Here is a 21,020-nt window from a genome sequence, read left to right on the forward strand (position 1 = left end):
CTCTAATGTGTGCCCAAGATTTGCTTAATTAAGAAAAGGCTCTTTAATAGCATTCACCACCATTTCCTGATGGCTCTGGGACCACTCAGGCTGTGGCAGCATAACCAGCCAGACTTTCCTGTAGTGTGTGACGTCCTAAAAAGTGCAATGGCAAATACATAGTTTTATTTTCCATCATTAAGGGACTCAGCCTGGAACAATCTCATTCCAGAACGCAGTGTGGCCCTTGGGTAGTTGGTGTGGCCCCTCCTGCATGGCTTGGGCAGAAGCACCAGCTGGGTGGTCACTGTGGTGCTGTCTGAGGTAATGTGGGTAAAATCTTATCCAGCAGTGTGAGGATTTGGTTCAAGGTCTTAGAAGTGAAATTTCTGACCAACATTGCTATCAAAACACTTAGTTGTTGGCTATACTAATTAGATCCCAGCAGATGCTACTTTACCTTCTAAACTGTAGTTATTTCAGGGATGTAGTGCCTCGTCTTGTTTATTCCCCAATATTTACCTACAGTGTTGTAAGGAAAGAACAGAACTGTTCTTGGCATTCAGACTGCAATGATGAGCACAGAATCAGGGAAAGGGCTGGGGGAGACTGCTCTCCTTTTTCCTCCCTTCTCTTGGACCACCTTCTTGTACAATTTGCTGTTCACAAATGCAGCCAAAATCTGCATCAAATATTGCCACCTCTTTTTTAAGCAAGGTCCTTGTCTGCTAGTCCCAGTCCCGAGGCAGCATCTGAGCAGGGCAGAAGGATCCCAGCAGGGAGGAGGTGATAGGAGAACCAGTTTGGCCAATTTGCCCATCCAGTTTGCCCAACCAGAGTGTGAATTTGGCCTAGGGCTGTGTCATGGACCCTGTGGTGGGGGCTCTGGGCTGACTGCAGGTGGAATGCCCAGTCCCTCAGCACCCATCAGCCTGTCTGCACACAGATGGATTTTGGCTCCTGTCCATGTCAGTCTTCCCCTGCAGCCACCTCTACAGTATTTAAGTATTCTCCTGTTTCACCACTATGCAAATATTGAAATTAGCCCTTTGCGTGATTATGGAGACAGTGACATTAGAGACTTTCTCAGATCCTGTGCCTTCTCTGCTGACAGCATCAACCATCAGGTTTATTTTTCAGTGAGCTAAAGAATGGTCTCTAGTGTATGAAAACTTCATGATGAAGTATTTGGTATCTGGAATATTTTTTTTAAGCTTTTATCATGTATTAAAAAACAAAAAATGTTGTGCTGGGAAAGAATGCAAAATGCAGCCTTCATAGGAATGGCCCAATTCTCAGAGAGCACAATTTTTAACTGAGCCTCACTAAAACCAGAAGAAATGAAGAGGGGTTACAAAGGAAGCCACAGCCCCACTAGCAGGTCCAATATGGCCTGAGACCCTGAAAGAAGGCAATAGATCTCACACCCTGAAGGAAAACAAAGAAGTCCTTGGGCAGGTGTCTAACTAGTCTGGCCAAATGGCCTCGGGATAGTAATTTCTTCATGGGAAAAGATATCTTTCTCATATCAGTTACATTTCCACAAAATGCTGCATTTACATCTCATACTTGTGCATCATTCAGACACTTTCCCTGATACCCTTACCTTACAGAGAGCTGCAGAACAACCAAGAACCTATAATGAGTGTGTATATGCTTAACAATAACCATTTTGTCCCTGAAACATACTGCCATAAGAACATTGGACACAGCTATTACCTTTTCTTAAACTACTGATGATTTCTTGCCCATGGTATGAATCCTTTGCAGCGTGGAGCAGAGCTAAGGCTGATTAGCCAGCCTCACCTTCTGCCAGTGGGGCTAATGGGATTTATTCTCCATTCTAACACACCAGTTTCTCACTCCCATTATTTTACATCTCACCTCGAGTTAACAAATGATCCATCTTCAGAGCACATTGGGAATGGCCCCAGGGGACCTGGCACACTGGATATCGTGTGCTCTGCCACGTTGGATGGGCAGTGACAAAAGTTATCCCTCTTCCCCCAGGTCCTTCCATCGTCCCACTGCAGCGAGCAGAGCCAACACTGGGCAACCCTCTAAAATGTTTATTTGGACCAGTGGCCGGGGATCTACATCTTACAGACATGATGAGAAAAGGTAAACGGCATCTGTGCCGATCGTCTCTTACGGGTTTGGATATTTATGAGTGTGGCCCGTGGCTTCTCCCCAGTGGTGGGGCTGGAGAAGAAGGAGAGATGCAAAGGGTGCCCTCCCTGTGCACAGCAGTGGAGGGGCACTGCCAGAGCCATGGCCAAAGTCCTCCTTGTTCTCAGGACATCAGCAGCACACCGTGGCCATCTCTGATTTAGGTTTAAAAGCACGCTAATCCCCAGCCCTGACCCCTGTGAAGCCTTCATGCTTTTTGTAGGAGTCCTGCCTCCAGCCATCAGTCACACTGTCCCCCAGCCAGATCACTGCCCCACGCAGCTATTGCACATCTGGATGATGCATCCACTGCCAGAGACGTTTTCTGGTTATACAAGTGCCAGTGTGAGGATGAGTGTGTGTGCAATACATTGCACAGCAGCTGGGGGTTGTTTAGCTGCTGGAGAGTGAGCTGGTGGCTCACCAACCCAATTGAGTGGTGCTGCTGCAGGGAACAGGATGAAGGGGACAGAGGAATAAATGACTTACTGGATCTCCCAGGAGAGCAGGGAAATGTGCCAAAGAGAAGGAAAGGGAAGGAGAGGTTTGAAGTCCACAGACAAAGGCAGCGCTCAGTTGGGAACAAAAAAAGTTAAATATCAATGATGAAAGAACAATTGTCAGTAATGCTTAGATTCATCCTTCCAAAATCCCTCTCCTTTGTAGTAAGATTTGCTGGACAGCTTGTCTTGTCACAACAAGGACACATTTGCCTTTCTTTTCTTTCCTTTGCCCCTTCCCACCTCTCCTTCAGTTCCTCTTGCAGTCACTATTAAATGTAATACCAAACAATCACACTCCAGTGAAACAAAAACAGATATCAATGTATCTACAGTGCCAATTAGCAAAACGCTCTCTTCAGTAATTCTAATGAGACATTACTGTTGGCATCTGCTTGGGAATATGCACTCCTGAATTCAGGCAGCAGAGCTGCCCTCAGGACCCTGAGATCCTTTGGAGAATTGGCCAATTCACTGAATGTTTCTGCAAAGGTTGCATAGGTGTTCATCTCTTTGGATTATCTGATCCAAAACTGATATTTTGAAGGCAAAAAGGCCAGCTTTGCAGCATGAACATTCGTTGGAGCTGGTTGTCTAAATGCCTCTTGTACTTCTGCCAGTCTCTTCTTTAAATGAATTTTCCCCTTGCCAATGTCCTTCTGCATTAGAACACTGTCATGGTCCAAGGTTAGACACTTGGAGGAGATACCTGCCCACACTTTGGCCTGGCTGGAAGCTCCTGATTAGCACAACCTTTGACTCTCACCATGCCTTGAAGCCAAGCTTATTAACTTGGGCTGACCAGAGCCTGGTCAGTATAAATCCAGGCAGAGCTCATCCCTGCCTGCCTGCAGAAACAGGGAATAGGGAGCAGTATCTCTGTGCCTACACACCAGCCATGGTAAATTCAGATATCTTGACAAGCCTTCGGGTGGGTTTATTTCCCAAGAGGTTCTGTAGAGCTGTACTGAAGGAGTTCTTTGTACCTTGTGAGTGATTAATAAAATGCAGCGGGGAAAGGGAGGAAAAGAAGATGGAAATAAGAGAGTGCTGAGGGCAGCCTGAGGGCTGCAGAGGAGAGGTGTGAACACAGAGCAAGTGCTGTTAGTGGGAGAAACTCATCCTCCAGTGTCTGGCAGAGATTTTAACACATGTAAGGTCACCAGTGCCACCATTATATCAAACAAGTGGTGCCTTTTAGAGAAGTGACTCACCTTAAATAACCCTTTCCCAGGAATTTTGTTCTTTAAACTTCAGACAGGAAGATTATCATATGGATCAGCAAACTTGTCACCCAACATATGCTACAACCACAGACTTTTGAGGGGTTGCACCATAATATTAACTGTGCTGCAATGAGCCACTTGCTCTAAAGGAATCACCTCCTCCTTGGGGGAAGGTATCTCTCACGCATCTCTTTTTGTAGGACCAGCACCAGAATATCTGTATTTCATTGCTGTTTTGGCCATCAACAATTCCCCAGCTGCCACATCTTTGGAAAACTAGTTGAGCTCTCATTCTGTCAAAGAGGGTCTCCACACCATCGCAACCATTAGAAAAACAAACTACTTGTTTGTTTTGGTTTGGTTTAGTTCAGTTTTGTCCAGCTTGGTGAGGAAGAGGCAAGGAATTGAGTGAACAAATCTGTTAATATCTATAGGAATCTGCCTACAACCATCACTGAGTCTATTCTGAGGGCTCCAGAGAGATTTCCTCTTGCCATAGGTCTACCAGCAGAAACTGGTGCAGCCACATATACCTGTAAAGAAAAATGTAAAGGAGGTGGCTTCTGAGCAGAAAAATTCCTGAACACAGGGAATTCTGCAGGTAAGATGCAGGAGTAGTTTCAAGGATTCTGCATTCAAGGATTTCTGATATCAGTAAACACCTCACCATGAGGTAATTTGAGTGACACCTGCATAACAACTGTGATATCAGACAAATGAATGTGGATTCAAAGTCACTCTGAATTATTCAGGCAGGCACCCCTGTCTGACAAGCCCCAGGACTATGTGGTGCCAGAGGAGGCCATGTCTCCCTCATTGCCACCCCATGGTCTGTTTGCATGGGGAGGGCTTTGAAGGTAGGTAATCTGTGTTTATTTGAAATAAATAAAGCAATTGCAGGTGCCTGGTTATTCTAGCTTTCCCAATGAGGACACTTAAAACTCTTTACAGAGCTCTTAGTGCTGCTCATTTTGGAGCAGGAGATACAGAAGGATCTGCTGACCACGTTGCAGAGGGATTCCTGCACTGCTGCTGTGGAGAGGGAAATCTCTGCTCTGTCCCCAGCAGGCACAGTCACAGCTGAGATCTCTCTGGCAGCTGAGCCTGGGGAGAGCAGCAAGTCTTTATCCTCTGAGCAACTTGGCAGAAAGGACATGGAAACTTAGCAGGGGAGAACTTCAGTTTGGAAATGATCAAGGGCACAAAGACCTTTTGTGCTTGGGGGCTTACTTCCTATTAAATAAAAGCCTTTGCACAGGTCAGGGAGACCCTGTGTTCTGACAGCTGGAGCTTCTTTAAAAACCAGCAGCCCCCCTGGACGTCGTGCAGGGAGTTATCACAGGTAATCACAAGTATTAAATGGAGTCACTTGATGAGCAGTGTCTGGGATGCAACGACCTGTATTCCAACAGAGCACAGCAGGCAGCTGACTGTGGCTGTGCAGCTCTGGGATCCAAAATCAGCCAGCTAAGCATGGTTCTATTCCAGCTGACTGAGCAAAGAGAGGCCCCTGAGCTGTGCCAAAAGTTCACAGGTACATGAACCCACCATGACAGAGCTGCACATTCATGTGCAGGACACAGTGAGGGAGGTGCTGAGACTGCTCTCTTTGTGGCCAAATATTGGGCAAAACATATTGTGTTCCTCAAACCAGGGCTCTAAGGGGCAAAAATGTGAAGCATTGTAACAGCAGACATTGCCAGTATCACACAAAGAGAATTGGCCAGTGGAAGCACAGGGGTGAGGAGGATGAGGGAGGGTTGCTCAGCCTTGTTTCCTGGGCTGTGGGAGGACTGCTGTCATGGGCTGGCATGTGCCACACCACCAACCACCCCAGCAGGGTCACCAGGCTGGCTCCTGGCAGGGATTTGAGGGAAAAAAGCCCACAGTGAGGTGTACCAGGCTATCACTTTGCTGTTGTTCAGGGCTTTGAATAACAAATATTCATTCACAAAAGAGCAATGGAAGCAGTGCTCTAAGCCTGACCTCTGAGGCATATCTTTCTTTAGTTTTATTTCCTGTGGTAGGTGAGCTTGGAAGATGCACCTGGCAGGTGGTCACCATCACCTTTGCCAGGTAGCTCATTTTCACTACACACCCTTCAGTCCATCCTGTTTTTACCTCTGATGGCATGTTCCTTGGCTCAAGGCCACATGGGAAGCACTTCTGACCAATCTCAATTAGCCATTTGTTTTAAAATTGTCCACTTGTATCCCTTTTATGTCCTGTGACATTTGTGAGTGATTGCACTGGGCCTGTTTTATGCCTACACGTTGACACAAGTTATGCTGTGTGATCATTTAATGTGCTGGAACTGTGTGACAATCTCTGCCTTCCTGTCTGCTTCCATTTGGGAGCAATGCAAATCCTGATGGCAGCAGTTAAATATAGTTTGATAAATAATAATAGAAAACTAACATTAGATTATTACTCTACATTACTTATTTGAAGGCAATTGCATCTGCCAGTTTACAATACATTTTTTCTCCCCAATAGCAGAGAAAATCTTGACAGGCTGAATTACCATTTCATTTCCAACTAGGAAAATACTGACAAGCTTTAAAGGAGGGTTTTGAAGAGAAACCATGGACACCTAAAGATGTAAACCACAGTTGGATAAAAAAACCTCTTAGGTTCTTAGGTACAGGAGACTATTGACTGCAGTACCATCCAAGCAAGATTTTTGCTATAAAAACCCCACACCATATGTGCTTTTCCTGACTGTGACTCATCATCTAAATAGAAATTCAATTCCAGTCTCAGGGAGTCTATGATTAAACATATCTTTTTGCTGTTGCTTCTACTGTGTTTATGCATGATTTTACATCTGTCTTATCTCTATTTCTTTATCCTCAATAGTCAACGTTAAGTTCTCTGGTTGACCTGACTCAGTGATAATATTTTTTCCCCCCGTGGGTGAGTGAAACTTTGGTGGCTTCAGCTTAAAAAGAGTGGTGGGTTTTCCAGAGCCCACAGTGACGTTGATGTTGCTCACCTGCCATTTTGCAGAGAGTAGAAGAGGAACTTCTCCCACCTGTACTACTGTGTCCATGTTATGGTGGTGCCAGGGCTCAGAGGTGTGCGGTTCACATGCTTCGGGTGCTGCCTGGATCATTCAAAAGAACCATAACAGGAAACACAGGAGATTTTGACCAGCCTCAGGTCTGTAAGTACATTTTAAACCCACAAAGTTTGAGTGTGTTTGAAATGTACTCAAATATTTCCTTCTCCACCATTGTGTCCTCATGACCCATTGAATCATCAAAGGCTCGGAGATGAAAGAAGGACTTATGGTTAGAAAATGCAAAGGACTCTCTGCTGAAGGGGGAATGGTTTGTTGTATCTTCTTTTTTTTTCTTCTTTTTTTTTTTTTTTTTTTTTTTTTTTTTTTTTTAATCCCAGAACAAATAGCTCTGGTGGATAATTCTCTGTGAGGGTTTTCACTGCAATGAGTAACTGGGCTTCCAAAAAGCTGTTTTATGAATAAAGTAAATAAGCTCCCAATCAAAAAAACCCCACAGAAATCAATTGCAAAATCCCCAGAGTGTTTCATGAGCTTTGAGTCACACTCAGGGTGGAAAATTGCCCAAATCAATAGACTGTAGTGAATCAAAAGAGAGCATGGTCCTTTCAGATAATATTAATGATGACTTTCTTCAGGCTATTTCCTACATGTGGTAACATAAGACCTGTTACCTCACTGAGCTGGAGAAAAGACACGTCATACACCTGAGCATCTTCTAGTGGCCTAAGATGGCACTGGCAGGTCAAATGTACCTTTGGGATAATTCTACTGGGCCAAAGAGGCTGTACCAAAAAGGATTTACTGAGCTGGCACAAGTGTCTAACATTTGTATTTGCTGTAAGGGGTTTTTACCTTTTCAGAAATTGCTGTAATTTATTTTGGAGATGAATAAGTTTCCACCAGGTCAGAGTGAATCCCTTGAAAAAGGACACCTGAGGACCTTTAAGCCTTTCTCTCCTGTGAGATGGGTATGGAGGTGGAGCCTGTAGAGGCTGCATTGATGATTAAATACAAACTCCACATAAAAATGTATTGTTTTCAACCTCAGAAATATTTACCAAAAAATCAGGGATCACGACCTACTGGACAAAAGGAAAACAGTGACAGCCCTAAAAGCTGGAGAGGACCGGGCCATACTCCTGGGGCTGGCCATGATGGTGTGCTCTATCATGATGTACTTCCTGCTGGGAATCACGCTGCTGCGCTCCTACATGCAAAGGTAATTTCATGGTTGTCCCTGGTCTCACACCCCCTGCTCCAGCTGAATTCATGTGTCTTGTTCTTTTGACTCTTTTGATTAAAGTTTTATAATTGTTCATTTGGTCAACACAGGCCTAACTCTGCACTGCCTTGTCCCAGTATAAGTTAGGCGCAGGCACAGTGAAAGCAATTTGAGGAATACTGGCATAAAGTGAGGGAAGAATTAGATCCCTGTTTGCCAAAATCTCAATCCACAGGCTTTAGGCTTGGCACAGTTTAACACCAGTATAATATCCATATCAGCTGGCCTGCAGCCTGCTGTACCTTATAAGCTTCTCAAGGGCTGTTGCTGCAAAGCTCAGACTCAGGACAAAAAAATATTTCGCAGCCTTGAGAAACAGTACACTTCCAAATGAAGGATGGAGAATTAATTTGGGAAAGAAATCAAGCTCTTTGTAGCATGTAGTTTTCCATGTTGGTTATTACTTTCATTTTAACAAGTGAAATCCTCATGAAAGATAGTAATTTGCTGAAAGCCAAAGACCATCTTTCATCATTCCTGCACTGCACTTAATTTTTCTGAGGCTTTCTCTGGCTTCCTCCTCTGCCACTGAGCAGAGATCTTGGCCTGTGATTCATTAACAACAGCTGTAATCAGTTTTCAAGCATCAGCTCTATTTAAAATGCAGTGCAGACTGCAATAAGGCTGTCAGTGATGGGTTTCTTCTGCCCTGATTGGTGGAGTTAAGAGAATGAAAAATGTGTAGCTGGGGATCAAAACACTAATCTGCCATGCCCCAAACCACACTAAGGCAGGGGGATATACATGGAATATTTTGGGTTAAACACCACAGGCTTCTTCTTTAGGCACATGCAAGAAGTGCCTACGGTTAACTGGTGTGAACATCCTCAATTATACTGGTGCACCTGCATGAGAATATTCCCTCTAGACCCTGCAGTGATAAGGAATACAGATGAGGATGAGCTGTACTGATTCGCAGCATCTTATTTATAAAGTGATAAAGTTATTTGTCCCTTTTTAAATCAAGGCAAAATTTAGCTTTTGAAAACTGAGATCAAGATCTGTTAAGTGTCCAAGAGCATTTGCTATTCCAAATTGCTCTCCCAGATCTTCCAGCAATATCAGGGTCAATTGCAGAGGCTGCTAAGGTCAAAATTGCTCATGTGGAAAGAGTTGATTTATATTATAAGATATGTGAAAAAAAATTGCCAGAAGATATCAAAGCACCTCCAAAGTATCAACTATTCCATCTTCACAAGTCTGTGGTAGGTAGGTGTTACTTTATTACCCCCCTGCATGAATAAAACAGCAGCCAGAAAGGTGAAAGTGAGGCAAAGGCAACCCAGGAGACTTTGCTGTCACTTTTCCACACAGACAGATCTCCTTAGGGGTTATTCTCCTTTACAGCAATACCCCTCCAACATATACTGCCTGGGAGGGGAAAAAAAATCCTTTCATTCAACTTCCCTCCAGAAACTAGCATAATTTAATATAAATGTAAAACAGAATATACAAGCAGAATTACTGCCAAAGTAAAGCAGCAATAGAATTAGTCAGAAATCTTTGATATCACTTGCTATGTAAAGCCTTTCAGGGGTTTTGAGGGGCAAGCAGACCCTCACCCCCTCCATGGTAGGGGAACACAGCCACATTGAGGGTGAGCTGGGGGGCTGAGCACAATTAAATGGAAACTCTGGGTGAAACCTTTCCCCAGCCCACAAAGGGCTTTTTGCAGAGCCCTCAGTGTGCCCTTTCCCCAAGGAAAACACAGGTGGAGATTTTTAAACACATGCCAGCAAACACTGCTAGTGCAAAGCCAGGCTCCATCATTCCAGTTTTAGCCTCTGGTGAATTGGAGATGAGATTAAATCCTCAGGAAAAGTTACAACCACTGACTTAACTTACAGAAAATCAGGCAAGCTGCCACTGGGAAAAGCTTTCCCATAGGTAGAACTGCATGAGGTACCACTTGAGAGCTCCTATGTCTTCACGTATATGAGAATCCATACTCTGCTAACTCAAATTTTTCCTCTCAAGTTTCATTTTAAATTGACCTGGACTTTGAGCTAACCCTCAAGTTTAGCTCAGGGTGTCTTGTCATGCAGCCCTGAGTGTGTTGTGCTCTCCCCAGGCTGCTCAGTTTTCTTCTCTCTCTGCTGACACCCTTTCAAATGTACCTTCTCCAGCGTCAAAGCTCCAGTTCACCTTCCATTCATACACAGACATAAGTGAACAGGGTAATTTCATGCCCAAAGGATAAACTTTGGCTACTACAGAATAAAACACTGTCTGTGATGTGTGATATGAGACAGCCCAGGCTTTGCTGCAACACGCAGCCTCTCCTACAAGCTGCCCCCAGTATATCTCTGATGGGAATCCTGAGATGGTTTTAGTGCTTATTTGCCTATTCTTGCCATGCTCTAATGTCTCTTTTTTTTTTCCTACTTAGTGTCTGGACAGAAGAGACTCAGTGCTCACTTCTCAATGCATCCATCACAGAAACCTTTAACTGCTCATTTAACTGCGGTCCAGAGTGCTGGAAAATCTCTCAGTACCCCTGCCTGCAGGTGTATGTTAATCTCACCTCTTCTGGCCAGAAGCTTCTACTCTACCACACAGAGGAAACAATGAAAATTAATTCTGAGGTAGGAGCACAGAATAAAATTTGTTCCTAAATGGGTTTCTGGAGGGCTTCTCATCTCATTACATCCATTCCCTGCTTTAAAGCAATATAAGTCTTCCAGCTCCTGCTTCACTGATAAATACAGAGCAGAGAAAGCAGAAATCAGTGCACAAACCCAGCTCACATGTCTGGAGACAGAAAACTTTCTGTCTCCATCCATTTCACACGGGGTGCTGTGCCCCAAGGGCTGGAGCCTCCCTTATCCTTTTCAAGTGCTTTAGAGGAGAGGGATCACCGAGCACTTGTCACATTGATATTCTCGTGGAGCTGTGGACAAGTCACATCGCACCCAGGGATGGCTCCCCACGAAAGTGAACACCCCTAGAAATGTGCAGGGACCATCCCTGTGGCAGTGAGAATGGGAATGGCACCGTTTCTGTAGGGCCTGGCAAGGTGGTGGGGAAACACAAGAGCCCATCTCCATCTCTGGTGACAAACGATGCCTGAGCAGCTCCACTGAGGTCAGCTGTGCTGCTGTGCTCCAGGCACTGCATTACCCTGCAAAGATCCTGAAAGTTTGCTCAGTGGGGAGTGGCAAGATAAAAGCAGCAGCATAAATATAAAAGTCCTGGCTTTGGGACATGAATAAGATAAGGAGTCACCCCATCTTTACAGCACAACTTCCCTGACTCCAGACATTGAACTGACAGAATTATTTTGAGCAAGTCTGAAGAATTCCCCTCTCTGCTCCTGCAAGGAGCGTAACTTCTGGAACTCCAGAGTACCTCCTTCCAGGCGCGATGGAGAGAGCTCCAGTGTGGGCGCTGTGAGGAGGCAGCAGATGCAGAGAGCAGTGCAGCACAGCTGCGGAGCTGTGCATCCCTGCATCCCTCCCTGGCCAGCCCGCACTGCTTCCACCAAGGAAAGCGAGATGGGAACGGGGAAATGCCCCTCTCCCCACCTTTTCTTTCTTCGTATTGACAGCCCTTGTGTCCCTGAGAGTGCAAACTGCAGTGAGCTGGACCCACTGGAATCATTAGCCTTACAGGTGCTGGATTTTCTTCAGCTACTGGGTTATCCAAGGTCACTGAACCCCAAACTTGGCAAAGCACAGCCCGGCATGGCAGAGCCCCGGATCAGGCTGCTGACAGTGTAACCTATTGTGTTTCTATTTATGGCAGCCGTTCAGTAGAACAGATTACTTCTGCATATTAAGATGAAGTGATATTAAAATTAGTGAAAGCATGGCATGGTTGCACTAGGCTGCTTATTCTGCTGGATAATTAACTCTCCTCTGGATCTGAAGTGTGAAATGGAGAAAAGTTCCCCCTTTTTCCCCTCTGCTCCGGCATCAGTGCAGGAAGAGACATTCACTGTCTGTGAAGCCTGAGGCAGGACAGACAGACAGGCCCCACTTCCTGCAGGAGCACAAGCAAAATCGTGATGTTCATACCTCAATTTGATTAAAAGAGATCAGATAAATCTCTGTGCTCCACTGATTCAAAGAAATCAAGAGATTCATCATAAATCTCCACATTCTGTTATTGATCATTTTTGCTTGCTGAAATGGACTTTGAAATTCTCTCAGATGCCACCTCCTCTTAATTTAGTGTAGGCACAGTTAATACTTCTCCAGCCCAAGGTTGTTTTACAGGTTAAGCTCTGCTCTCAGGAGGATTCCTAGGTTTTCCTGACATGCTGCTGGCTATGTGACCTGAATACAAAAGCAGTTTTGAGTGGAAGTTTGCAATGTCTACAAAATACCTGTCTTCTTGCTCATGGCTCAGATCAGCAGAGTTTCCAAGCTCAAATCAGCACAACCAATCTCAGCATTCCAAATGTGCTTTTTCTCTTCCCTGGCCACAGAGTATCCCCATGCAGCAGGAAAGCAGTACTGAGCAGTGCTGGGTGGTGATGCTCCAGCTGAGTGCTAAGATGTGTCTCTGCATCCTGTGTAATGCATAATCTCTGCATTACTCAGATCTGAGTTCCCTGTCTTTACCCTTGCCAAAAAAAGAAATCCAAAAAAAAAAAAAAATTAAATAAAAAAAAAAAAAATAAAAACCAACAGAAACACCCCCCCAAAAAATCCCTAAACCACCATGTACCTGGCTCACTGATCTCTGACATTACTGGGAACAGCCCAGAGCACAGTTCCTGACACTCCAAAGCCAACACCAGTAACCCTCAAAAGGTGAGCAACCCTCCACCAACCTCTCTGCTTTGCTGAGCACCCACACACAGAGATAGAGAAGCATCTGGAGCTTGTCTCTCTCTTCTCCTCGCCAGCCAGCACGGACAGAGCAAAATCCACTTTGATTTTAAATAATAGTTTATCCAGGAGAACTGCTGTCTAACCTGGCTGTCAGCTCAGAAGGTGGAGTAAGGAGTAGGTACAATTTATACTGAGATCTACAGCATGCTGCTGCCAGTCTCCTGTGGGAATCAGTGGGAAGTCAGTGGATGCCTGTCAAGCTGCTCGAGTCTTTCCAAGAAAAGCACAGAAGATTTTTTCTGGCTTTTCATTGCTCTTGCTGTGCCTACTTTATCTCTAGCCTTTAGGACAAGCCCAGCCCCTTGTCAATACTACAGACAAAACAGTTTAAATGCTTCCATGGCTGCACTTTCCTTCCTCAGCTGCCACAGGCTGTAACAGCCTCTGCAAGAGGTAAATCAGTCACAGAGCCAGGCTATCAGCATGAAGAAGGGCTGTGGTAGTTAAAGCAATTAGAAGGGACTCGTTTTGATCTCATATTATGCAATTTTGACTCTTTTCATGTCATTGGACTTACCACTGATTTATATCGGTTCTCCATTAGTGAGATAAGAAGAAGGATTTAATCACCAAAATCAGCTGTAACTGCCTGAGACTCAGAAATTATGTGGATTCTCAGGGTTTCTCACTGAAATCTCAGGCATTTACAAGCCAGGAAGGAGTTTGTTTGGTGCAGGGAGAGGAAGCAGAGGTGTCCAGCTGTAGATTCCATTGGACCCATTTCAAGGCTGAAACTGGAGAATTCCATCTGGAGGAATCAATACAGGCCAACTCTGACACAGAACTCCTCCTTCAACCCTTCTCCAGACTTGTTGCATTTCCAAAAGTGGTGTAAATTGACATCCTGACCACTTTCTCACAAAGATTGACACAACACATCCTGTCTAAGTTTCCAGGCTCAGCTTGGACGCCAATCCCAGCCACAGACATATGAGGAGGGTTGTGTATTTCAGTGCCCAGCCTGAACTGGGGGCTTTTCTGGCAATTGCCTTTTTAGTGTATCTTCATTGATTTAAGGGAAACTGCCTCCAGCTTGCCTGGAGAAGTTATGTGATCTCCATCCTTGGAGATATCCATAACCAGACTGGACAAGTCCCTGAGCAACTCTGCACTGAGCAGGGCACTGGACTGGATGTGTCCAGAGGTAGTTCAGACAGGATACCACCCAATCCTTTATATTAGGAAAATAGAGATGAAAACATTAATAACAACTTCTATTTGTGACTGTCTGGTAGATCCTTCCTGTGCTCAGATTGCAAGGAACACAAGAACCACCTTTCTCATGCTGTATCACAGAATCTTCACCTGAGGTAGAGCACCAGACATTGTTCACTTGCAGATTTCCAAGTGTTTGACAATGCAGAATTGCCAAAAACCAGCACAGATTTAATTGTCTACATTCACAGGTACAGCATAATAGTTGTGGGTATAAAATTCCTTACCAGGCATTGAAAAAACTGCTGAAAATTTAAACTATGGAAAACAAAGAAAATGTCGATACATCCTGTTCTCGAGTCACCCTACTTGTTTGCCAAACACCTATAAAACACAGCTCTTTGCAGTCCCTGGGATCTCACTGGGAAAGCTGAGATGTTGAAGGAGGGCAGGAGAAACCCCACAACCAAAATTCAATGTCCTTGTGCTGAGGACCTTCTCAAAGCTAAGACCAAGATGTTTTCAGGATCAGGAGAACCAGAGTGAGGCAGATAGCAAAGGGGACACATACTTTGGAGATCAGCTGGGGAGAGAGACAGCCCCAGCACAAGAAGTCTGGATGAGAGACAAAATAAACCAGCTTCCCTTGCACAGCTGCATTTCACAGTTTTGTGCTCCCAGGCCCTCCATTGTGGGCAGCCCAACAGAGCTGGTGGCTCTGTGCCAGCAGGTGTAGGAGGAACAGCTCAAGTTCTGATTCAGGTACCCTCTGAAAACACTTGGACACTGCTTGGACTCACTGCACTCTTGGGATATTTCTGCAGACTTAGAGCCCAGGAATCACCCTTTTGGCTTCTATGTAACTTCTGTTGCCTGTCAATGGGAAGGTGTGTTCTGCAAAAGTGTCCAAGTTCTCATTTAATCACCTCATTCAGGATACTTCATGGGAATTCCAGAAACAGAAATGTATAGCAAAAAAATTGCAAGAAAAAACTCCCAAATTTCCCCAGAAAACCACAACACAAATCCATTTGAACTGGAAAGACTGCTGTTATGAGAGTGGTAACAGATAATTTATCAAGGGAAAATGAGGAATGCTTCACTGAGAAATTTCCCCTACTTAGTAGATTATGATCTATTAAAGACTCGTGGGCACTGGGAGAGGGCTCGTGACTTTGGACATTTAAGACAAATTTGGTCAGAGTACAAGAGAATATCCTATAGGGAGCAGACACACAGCAGCAGCAAGATGGATGAGATATTAATGCTCTGATATTTTTCATCTCTAATTTCTAGAGCCCTATGAAATATTCATAATGGCAGTGTGGCCACGCTCCACCATTAACGCTCCAGTCTGCTAACAGCAGACAATCTCCCTGCCATGCTTCAAATTATACTCTGTGTTAATAACTTGCCAATGAATCAATCAAATCCTGTTAGGAGGTTAATCCTTTGATCATAATTAGGACTGGATATTTTTTGCAGTATGTTAAAAAAAGAAGATACAGTATGTCATGAAAAAGAACAGAGGAACATTTATGAAGTATGTACATTAAAACAGTAATAATCAAAGCCCATGGGTCACATTATTTTAATCAAATCATCTTTTTTCCTTTGCAAAACTCACTTTCTCATTAAATTATCTGGGGCTGCTTTAGGTCCTCACAGCAGCCTGCTGGGTCCTCCCCACTGCATGTCCAACAAGAAGTCAAGCAGCAGATTTCCACTCCTCCTGAAGTTGTTAATCAAAATCCTGCGCAGGTGTAGAAAACTTTCAGATTTGGTGGGGCGTAAGTGCATAGAAGAGAGGGGGAAGTGAGAGGCCCTGGGCTGCTCCCATCTATCATCTTCCAGACCAGCAGGAGCATCAGCTCAGAGGTTTCTGCTCTAGGTAAAAAAATTGTCCAGGTGTGGCCTCAATCCTTGTGTCTGCCCACCACCTCACCAGCCCACATCAGTTCTTGGCAGGGAGTGGTCACTAGAGCCCAGGGCTACTGTCCTACCTTCCCCATGGAACATCTGCAATGCATGGACTCCATAAGGCAGGTTTTAAATAACTTGCCTTTAGTATTCTCTGGAAATCTAGATTTCAACTGTGCTAGATAGAGCCAGCCCCAAATCTTATGTCCTTTGGGACTAAAACTGAAAATCCAAGATCATCTAGAGAGAGAGGGAACTGTTGGACTTAGGCTGGGGTCAAAACCAAAAGCATCACTAAGAGCCACCCTGGAAACCAGGTTGATCTTCAGCTAGAAAGTGGATGGAAGTCCTCTGGGCTGTCAGTAGGAAAATTAAGACTACTTATTTGTCTCTAGCTGAGCCAATACCCCCATAAGAATATTTGTGTAAAGGTCTCTCCTCATCCCTCTCCCCTCTGAGTGAGCTCCTGTGCCCACTGTGATCACTTTGATCTAAGCCAAGTGAGAGCTAAACTACCAGATTTGTATTTACAGAAAGTCAATTACCCATCTAACTGTGAGCATATGTGTGCCACTTAAGCTGAAGAGGTACTTCATCAGTTCTATTTTTGCATGTGTAAATTAGCAATAATAATATATTCACCTATCTCACAAGGCACTGTGCAGATTAAAGCATTAATGTTTAAACAGCACTTGGAGGTTCTCCAATGGGAAATTCTGTAGATGTGCAAAATATTGAGTTTTGCTGTGATAAATTTATTATTAGCGTAATAGTATTCCACTCTTGTTATGAAAAGCATAATCATCTGGAGATTTCCCCACTTGCCACCTGAAAACAGACACTGTAACAGGTTTGGAGACAGCTCAGGAAACATAAAAGAGGAGACACATCTCAAGGAGACATAAAGGCAGTGATTCCCCACCTGAAGGACAAATAGGGAATAAAGTCCCACCTTGTGACTTTCTCTTTTTTCTTCTGCACAGAGGATAGGAGTAAACTTGGGTAATTAATTTTTTAATTCTGTTCGAAAAATAGGGTTGGGGTAAGGGTTAGGGGTAGGTTTAGCGTTTGGGTTTGGGTTGATGTCAGTTCAACGGAAGGAGTTGCTGAGAAAGAACTGGATGATGTTATTCTGTTCCATGAGGATTCCTGCTCTCATTTGGCTGTCAAACCTTTAATCTTACAGCAGTACAAACTCTGTCATGAGTGGTGTTGTCCATTTAATACCACCTTTATAATTTTTTCAGCTAATTTCCCTTCTCATACACTCATGCTGGTATTAAATCAGCTCCAGGCATTCAAGTGTATCACCCAATATCTTTCTCCCTCTGATTTCCTCCCAGTGTTCGTACATCCCCAAGTGCGGGAAGAATTACGAGGAGTCCATGTCCCTGGTGAACGTAGTGATGGAGAACTTCAGGAAGTACCAACGCTTCTCCTGCTTCTACGACCCTGAGGGCGTCCAGAAGAATGTGATCCTCACCAAACTGTACAGCTCCAATGTGCTGTTCCACTCCCTGTTCTGGCCCACCTGCATGATGATCGGCGGGGTGGCCATCGTGGCCATGGTAAAGCTGACTCAGTACCTTTCCCTGCTCTGCGAGAGGATCCAAAGGATCAGCAGATAGGAAAGGAGACTTCCCTGAAACTCAATTGACAGCGAAAATACTGTTTTTTCTCATTCTTCACCAAAGAACCTTAAGTTTGTAATGTGCAAGTCTGGTATAAGTTCCTTACTATATTCTTCTGAGTAGAGCAATAATGCAAAAGCTGTTCTATATGCAAACATGATGTTATTATTATGCAGACAACTGAAAGAGTTACTGTTTTGTGTTGACCGTCTCTATGATCTTGTTTTATGCTGGGGTTAGTACTTTCTTTTCTACAGCCAAGATAGGGCTCAGTGTGACCATTGGCCAAGCTTTAGTCAATTGGTGTTTTTGGTGTAAAAGATTCTGGGGAAATTCACTGCTGGACAAAAGGCAGCCAACCACTTGTGCATCACTGAGGTCTCACACTTGGCTCAGTCCATTCAAGGGATTTGTGGCTTTGGCTTTTTTAATATTGGCTTTAATTAATTTGGTGGGGGGGAAGTATTAATTAGGGGGGTTTTTTATGGTAAGATGGCACAAAAAGGTTGTATTTTGAGGTAAGCATACAGTATTTCCAGCCTCAGTAGGACTTGGTGACGCTTTGTGTTTGCTCCCTCAGTTCAGAAGTCAATTGTACCCTATGGTGTTTATAAGGTCCTTTGGAAAACACTTTGGAGTTTTATTTTGTGTAGTGCTATAATTTTCTTCTGTCTAATCAACTTGATTTTTGTCACTTGCAGAAGCTGTAGCCAAAAAGCAAAAAACATTTTGTTCCATTTTGTATTCTAGTCCAAGCCCTATTGATGGAGGTGGGACCAGAACTCCTTATGTAAAGGTTTATTATTCATTTGTCTTGTATTTGCTACCATATCACTGTAAAGAAAAGAAATAACACTATCAGCTATTTTTTCATTTTTTACTTCCAACTATTTTAGATTTTTTTACTTGATATATATACAGATATATATATATATATATATATAAAGAAAAAAGCTATATTATATCTAGTTGTGTATTGAAACTTGTTTAGAGGGGGGGTTTCTTTGTTTTTACCCACTGGAAAATGAGCAGTACAACCCATGTATTTGTAACCTTCGTCCTTGGATAATATCATAACATGGAGAAGCAGCACTGCAGGATCTTATCCAATATTCATGATGTTGTTTCAGTCAAAGGTCTCTGTTGCTGTGACATGGGAAATGACAAAAATCTCATCCAATTCTATGGCTCTATTAACTGAATTGTTAGATAATCATCATAACACATTTGGAAATCTCTCCTGACCTTAACTCACTATGCAGTGCTGGCTGACGTGAATTATGATTTGCAAGACCCAGGTGCAAAGATTTATTGGAAAAACTGAGAATCTGGCTAAATTGTTGTCCTATCTCTCAAATATTTACCACAGTATACTTGCCAATTTAATCTCATACACACTGTAGTCACAATTTCTGCATAATTTATTTTTATTCCCCTATAGAAAACATTCTTTCTTATGTTTTAAAGACGCATCTCTCAGTTCCTCATGTTGAACCTGGCCTGAAGGACAAACACAAGGCACATTCTGGGAGCAATCCTGTGAAACCATTGTCCAACAGCTCAAAGTAACCATGTACAGGCCTACTCAAACCAAGAAAATAACGTTTTTCCCTTCAAAAAGACTGCAAATCAAGTATTCTGCCTAGTTCATCTATATATATATAAGTACTTTTCCGCATCATAGCATTAAAAATTTCAAGATGTTACAAAACAAGTCATGCAAGTGTAATGTGAGCTGTAAAAAAAAAAAAAAAAAGAGTTCTCAGCAATGAAAATAAACCTGCAATCTTGTAATCAGTAGTATAATTTTCCTTAGGTAATTAAATTCCTGGGGGGTGGGGAGGGGGGATAATGAAGGTTCCAAAAATATGTAATAAAAATATTCAATTAAATCTTCCAGATTTCGGTATCTTCTGCCTTCAGATCTGGCTTGTTTCATCAAACTGCTTTCTGTAGCTTCCATTAGCAAGGAAAGAGGAGTGCTGGTGCACCAGGGAATTCATAAACGTTCATTTGCAGAAGCTCTGTTTGGATCAATATGTTGGAATTGCAGGAGCCGGCGCTGGGAGATCTGGGAACCTCCACATCAGTGGGACTGGATGGTGCTGCCAACTACAATTCCCAAACCAGCACCAAGCCCTGGCGTGGTGGTTTTTCCTCACCATCACCAGCACTTGTGCTGGCCCATTTGCACACTGATTTATGTGCCTGGTGACATCTTTGGTGCCCGTGTTTGTGTATTTTCCCTCGGGGACAGGGAAGCTGATTGTTCCTGACATTTGCACATCAAACGCTGCTTTCAACCCATCGTGCCATAAAACATTGCACCAGAGCTCCTGTGGGTGAAACATCTTGCTGCTGTTGTAGGCTATAATCATTTTGTTGACGTTAAGGGAGAGATCTGTGGGATAGCAAAACAACTTGAGTAATTGGATGGAGTGAGGTAAAACAATAATTTCGAAGGGAATTATCCATCTGATCCCTGGCACTGTTAACCCCCTACTGAAGTTTTAGCACTGCAAATGGGATTTTTGACAACTCCTGCTGCCCCACAGGGAGGTGGTGTTTCAGCAAGGATGTTAGTCTGTCCTATTTATTTTTCTACTCTATTTTAACATCATGTTTTCCTTTGCAAAAGGCATTGATGTTCCTATAGGCAGCTTAAATGAATGAGAAAACCATGTAATGCAATTCAGCAGCCAGGTAATCCACCTTGTTTCTAGCACTGGTTCTGACTCTTCCCAGCACAAATATCTCAGCTCTTGTTGTCCCAGCTGGGCATTTGGGACAGCAGGGAAAAACTTGTCCTGGAAGGGAGAGGTGCAATATGAAAAAGTTTGTGCAGTATTTCCAGTCATCAGAAGCCTATGACAAGCATCCTTGTGTGATTTAAAATGATCTAAAGCATTCATAAGCATTTCAGATACTAAATTCCCATGGCCTTTTAGTAGTTATTTTCTTAATTAGATTGTATATGTCAAGCTTTATTCCTATTCTGGAACATCTAAATCTGAAGCTGAAGTGTGAACATCCTTCCTGTAATACTTTGAAATTTGGCACCTTGCAGCAGATTTACTAAATGTCACCAGCTAGGACAACACAGAGTTTATTTTGATTTCGTTTTCTTCATTGAGGAGATGTCAATTTATCTCACAAAATGTACCCAGTGGAAGAAAACCCATCTCCAGGGTGAGCTTGGGTGAATGCAGCAAGGAGAGATGGCTCAGGAAACACAAAGGAGGAGACACATCTCAAGGGGACACAAAGGCAGTGATTCCCCACCTGAAGGACAAAT

The 21,020-nt window shown here is 43.6% G+C and overlaps 1 protein-coding gene across 5 annotated transcripts in view; it reads left to right on the forward strand.

Annotated features, from left to right (window-relative positions):
- The window catches only part of LOC310913317 (calcium-activated potassium channel subunit beta-2), a 142,310-nt gene extending 124,137 nt beyond the window's left edge, over positions 1-18,173 (forward strand). For 3 of the 5 annotated variants that reach the window (XM_083868647.1, XM_083868648.1, XM_083868646.1), the window contains exons 2-5: positions 1,990-2,100; positions 7,948-8,118; positions 10,571-10,766; positions 17,438-18,173. In XM_083868647.1, the coding sequence (XP_083724773.1) occupies positions 1,990-2,100; positions 7,948-8,118; positions 10,571-10,766; positions 17,438-17,722 (763 nt within the window). In that variant the 3' untranslated portion in view covers positions 17,723-18,173. The remainder of the gene's footprint in view (positions 1-1,989; positions 2,101-7,947; positions 8,119-10,570; positions 10,767-17,437) is intronic. The other 2 variants (XM_083868649.1, XM_083868650.1) reach the window with 2 other exon arrangements.
- Positions 18,174-21,020: the final 2,847 nt, after the last annotated feature.

Source organism: Zosterops lateralis (assembly GCF_965231275.1).
Source record: "Zosterops lateralis genome assembly, chromosome: 10".
NCBI classification, from domain to species: Eukaryota; Metazoa; Chordata; class Aves; order Passeriformes; family Zosteropidae; genus Zosterops; species Zosterops lateralis.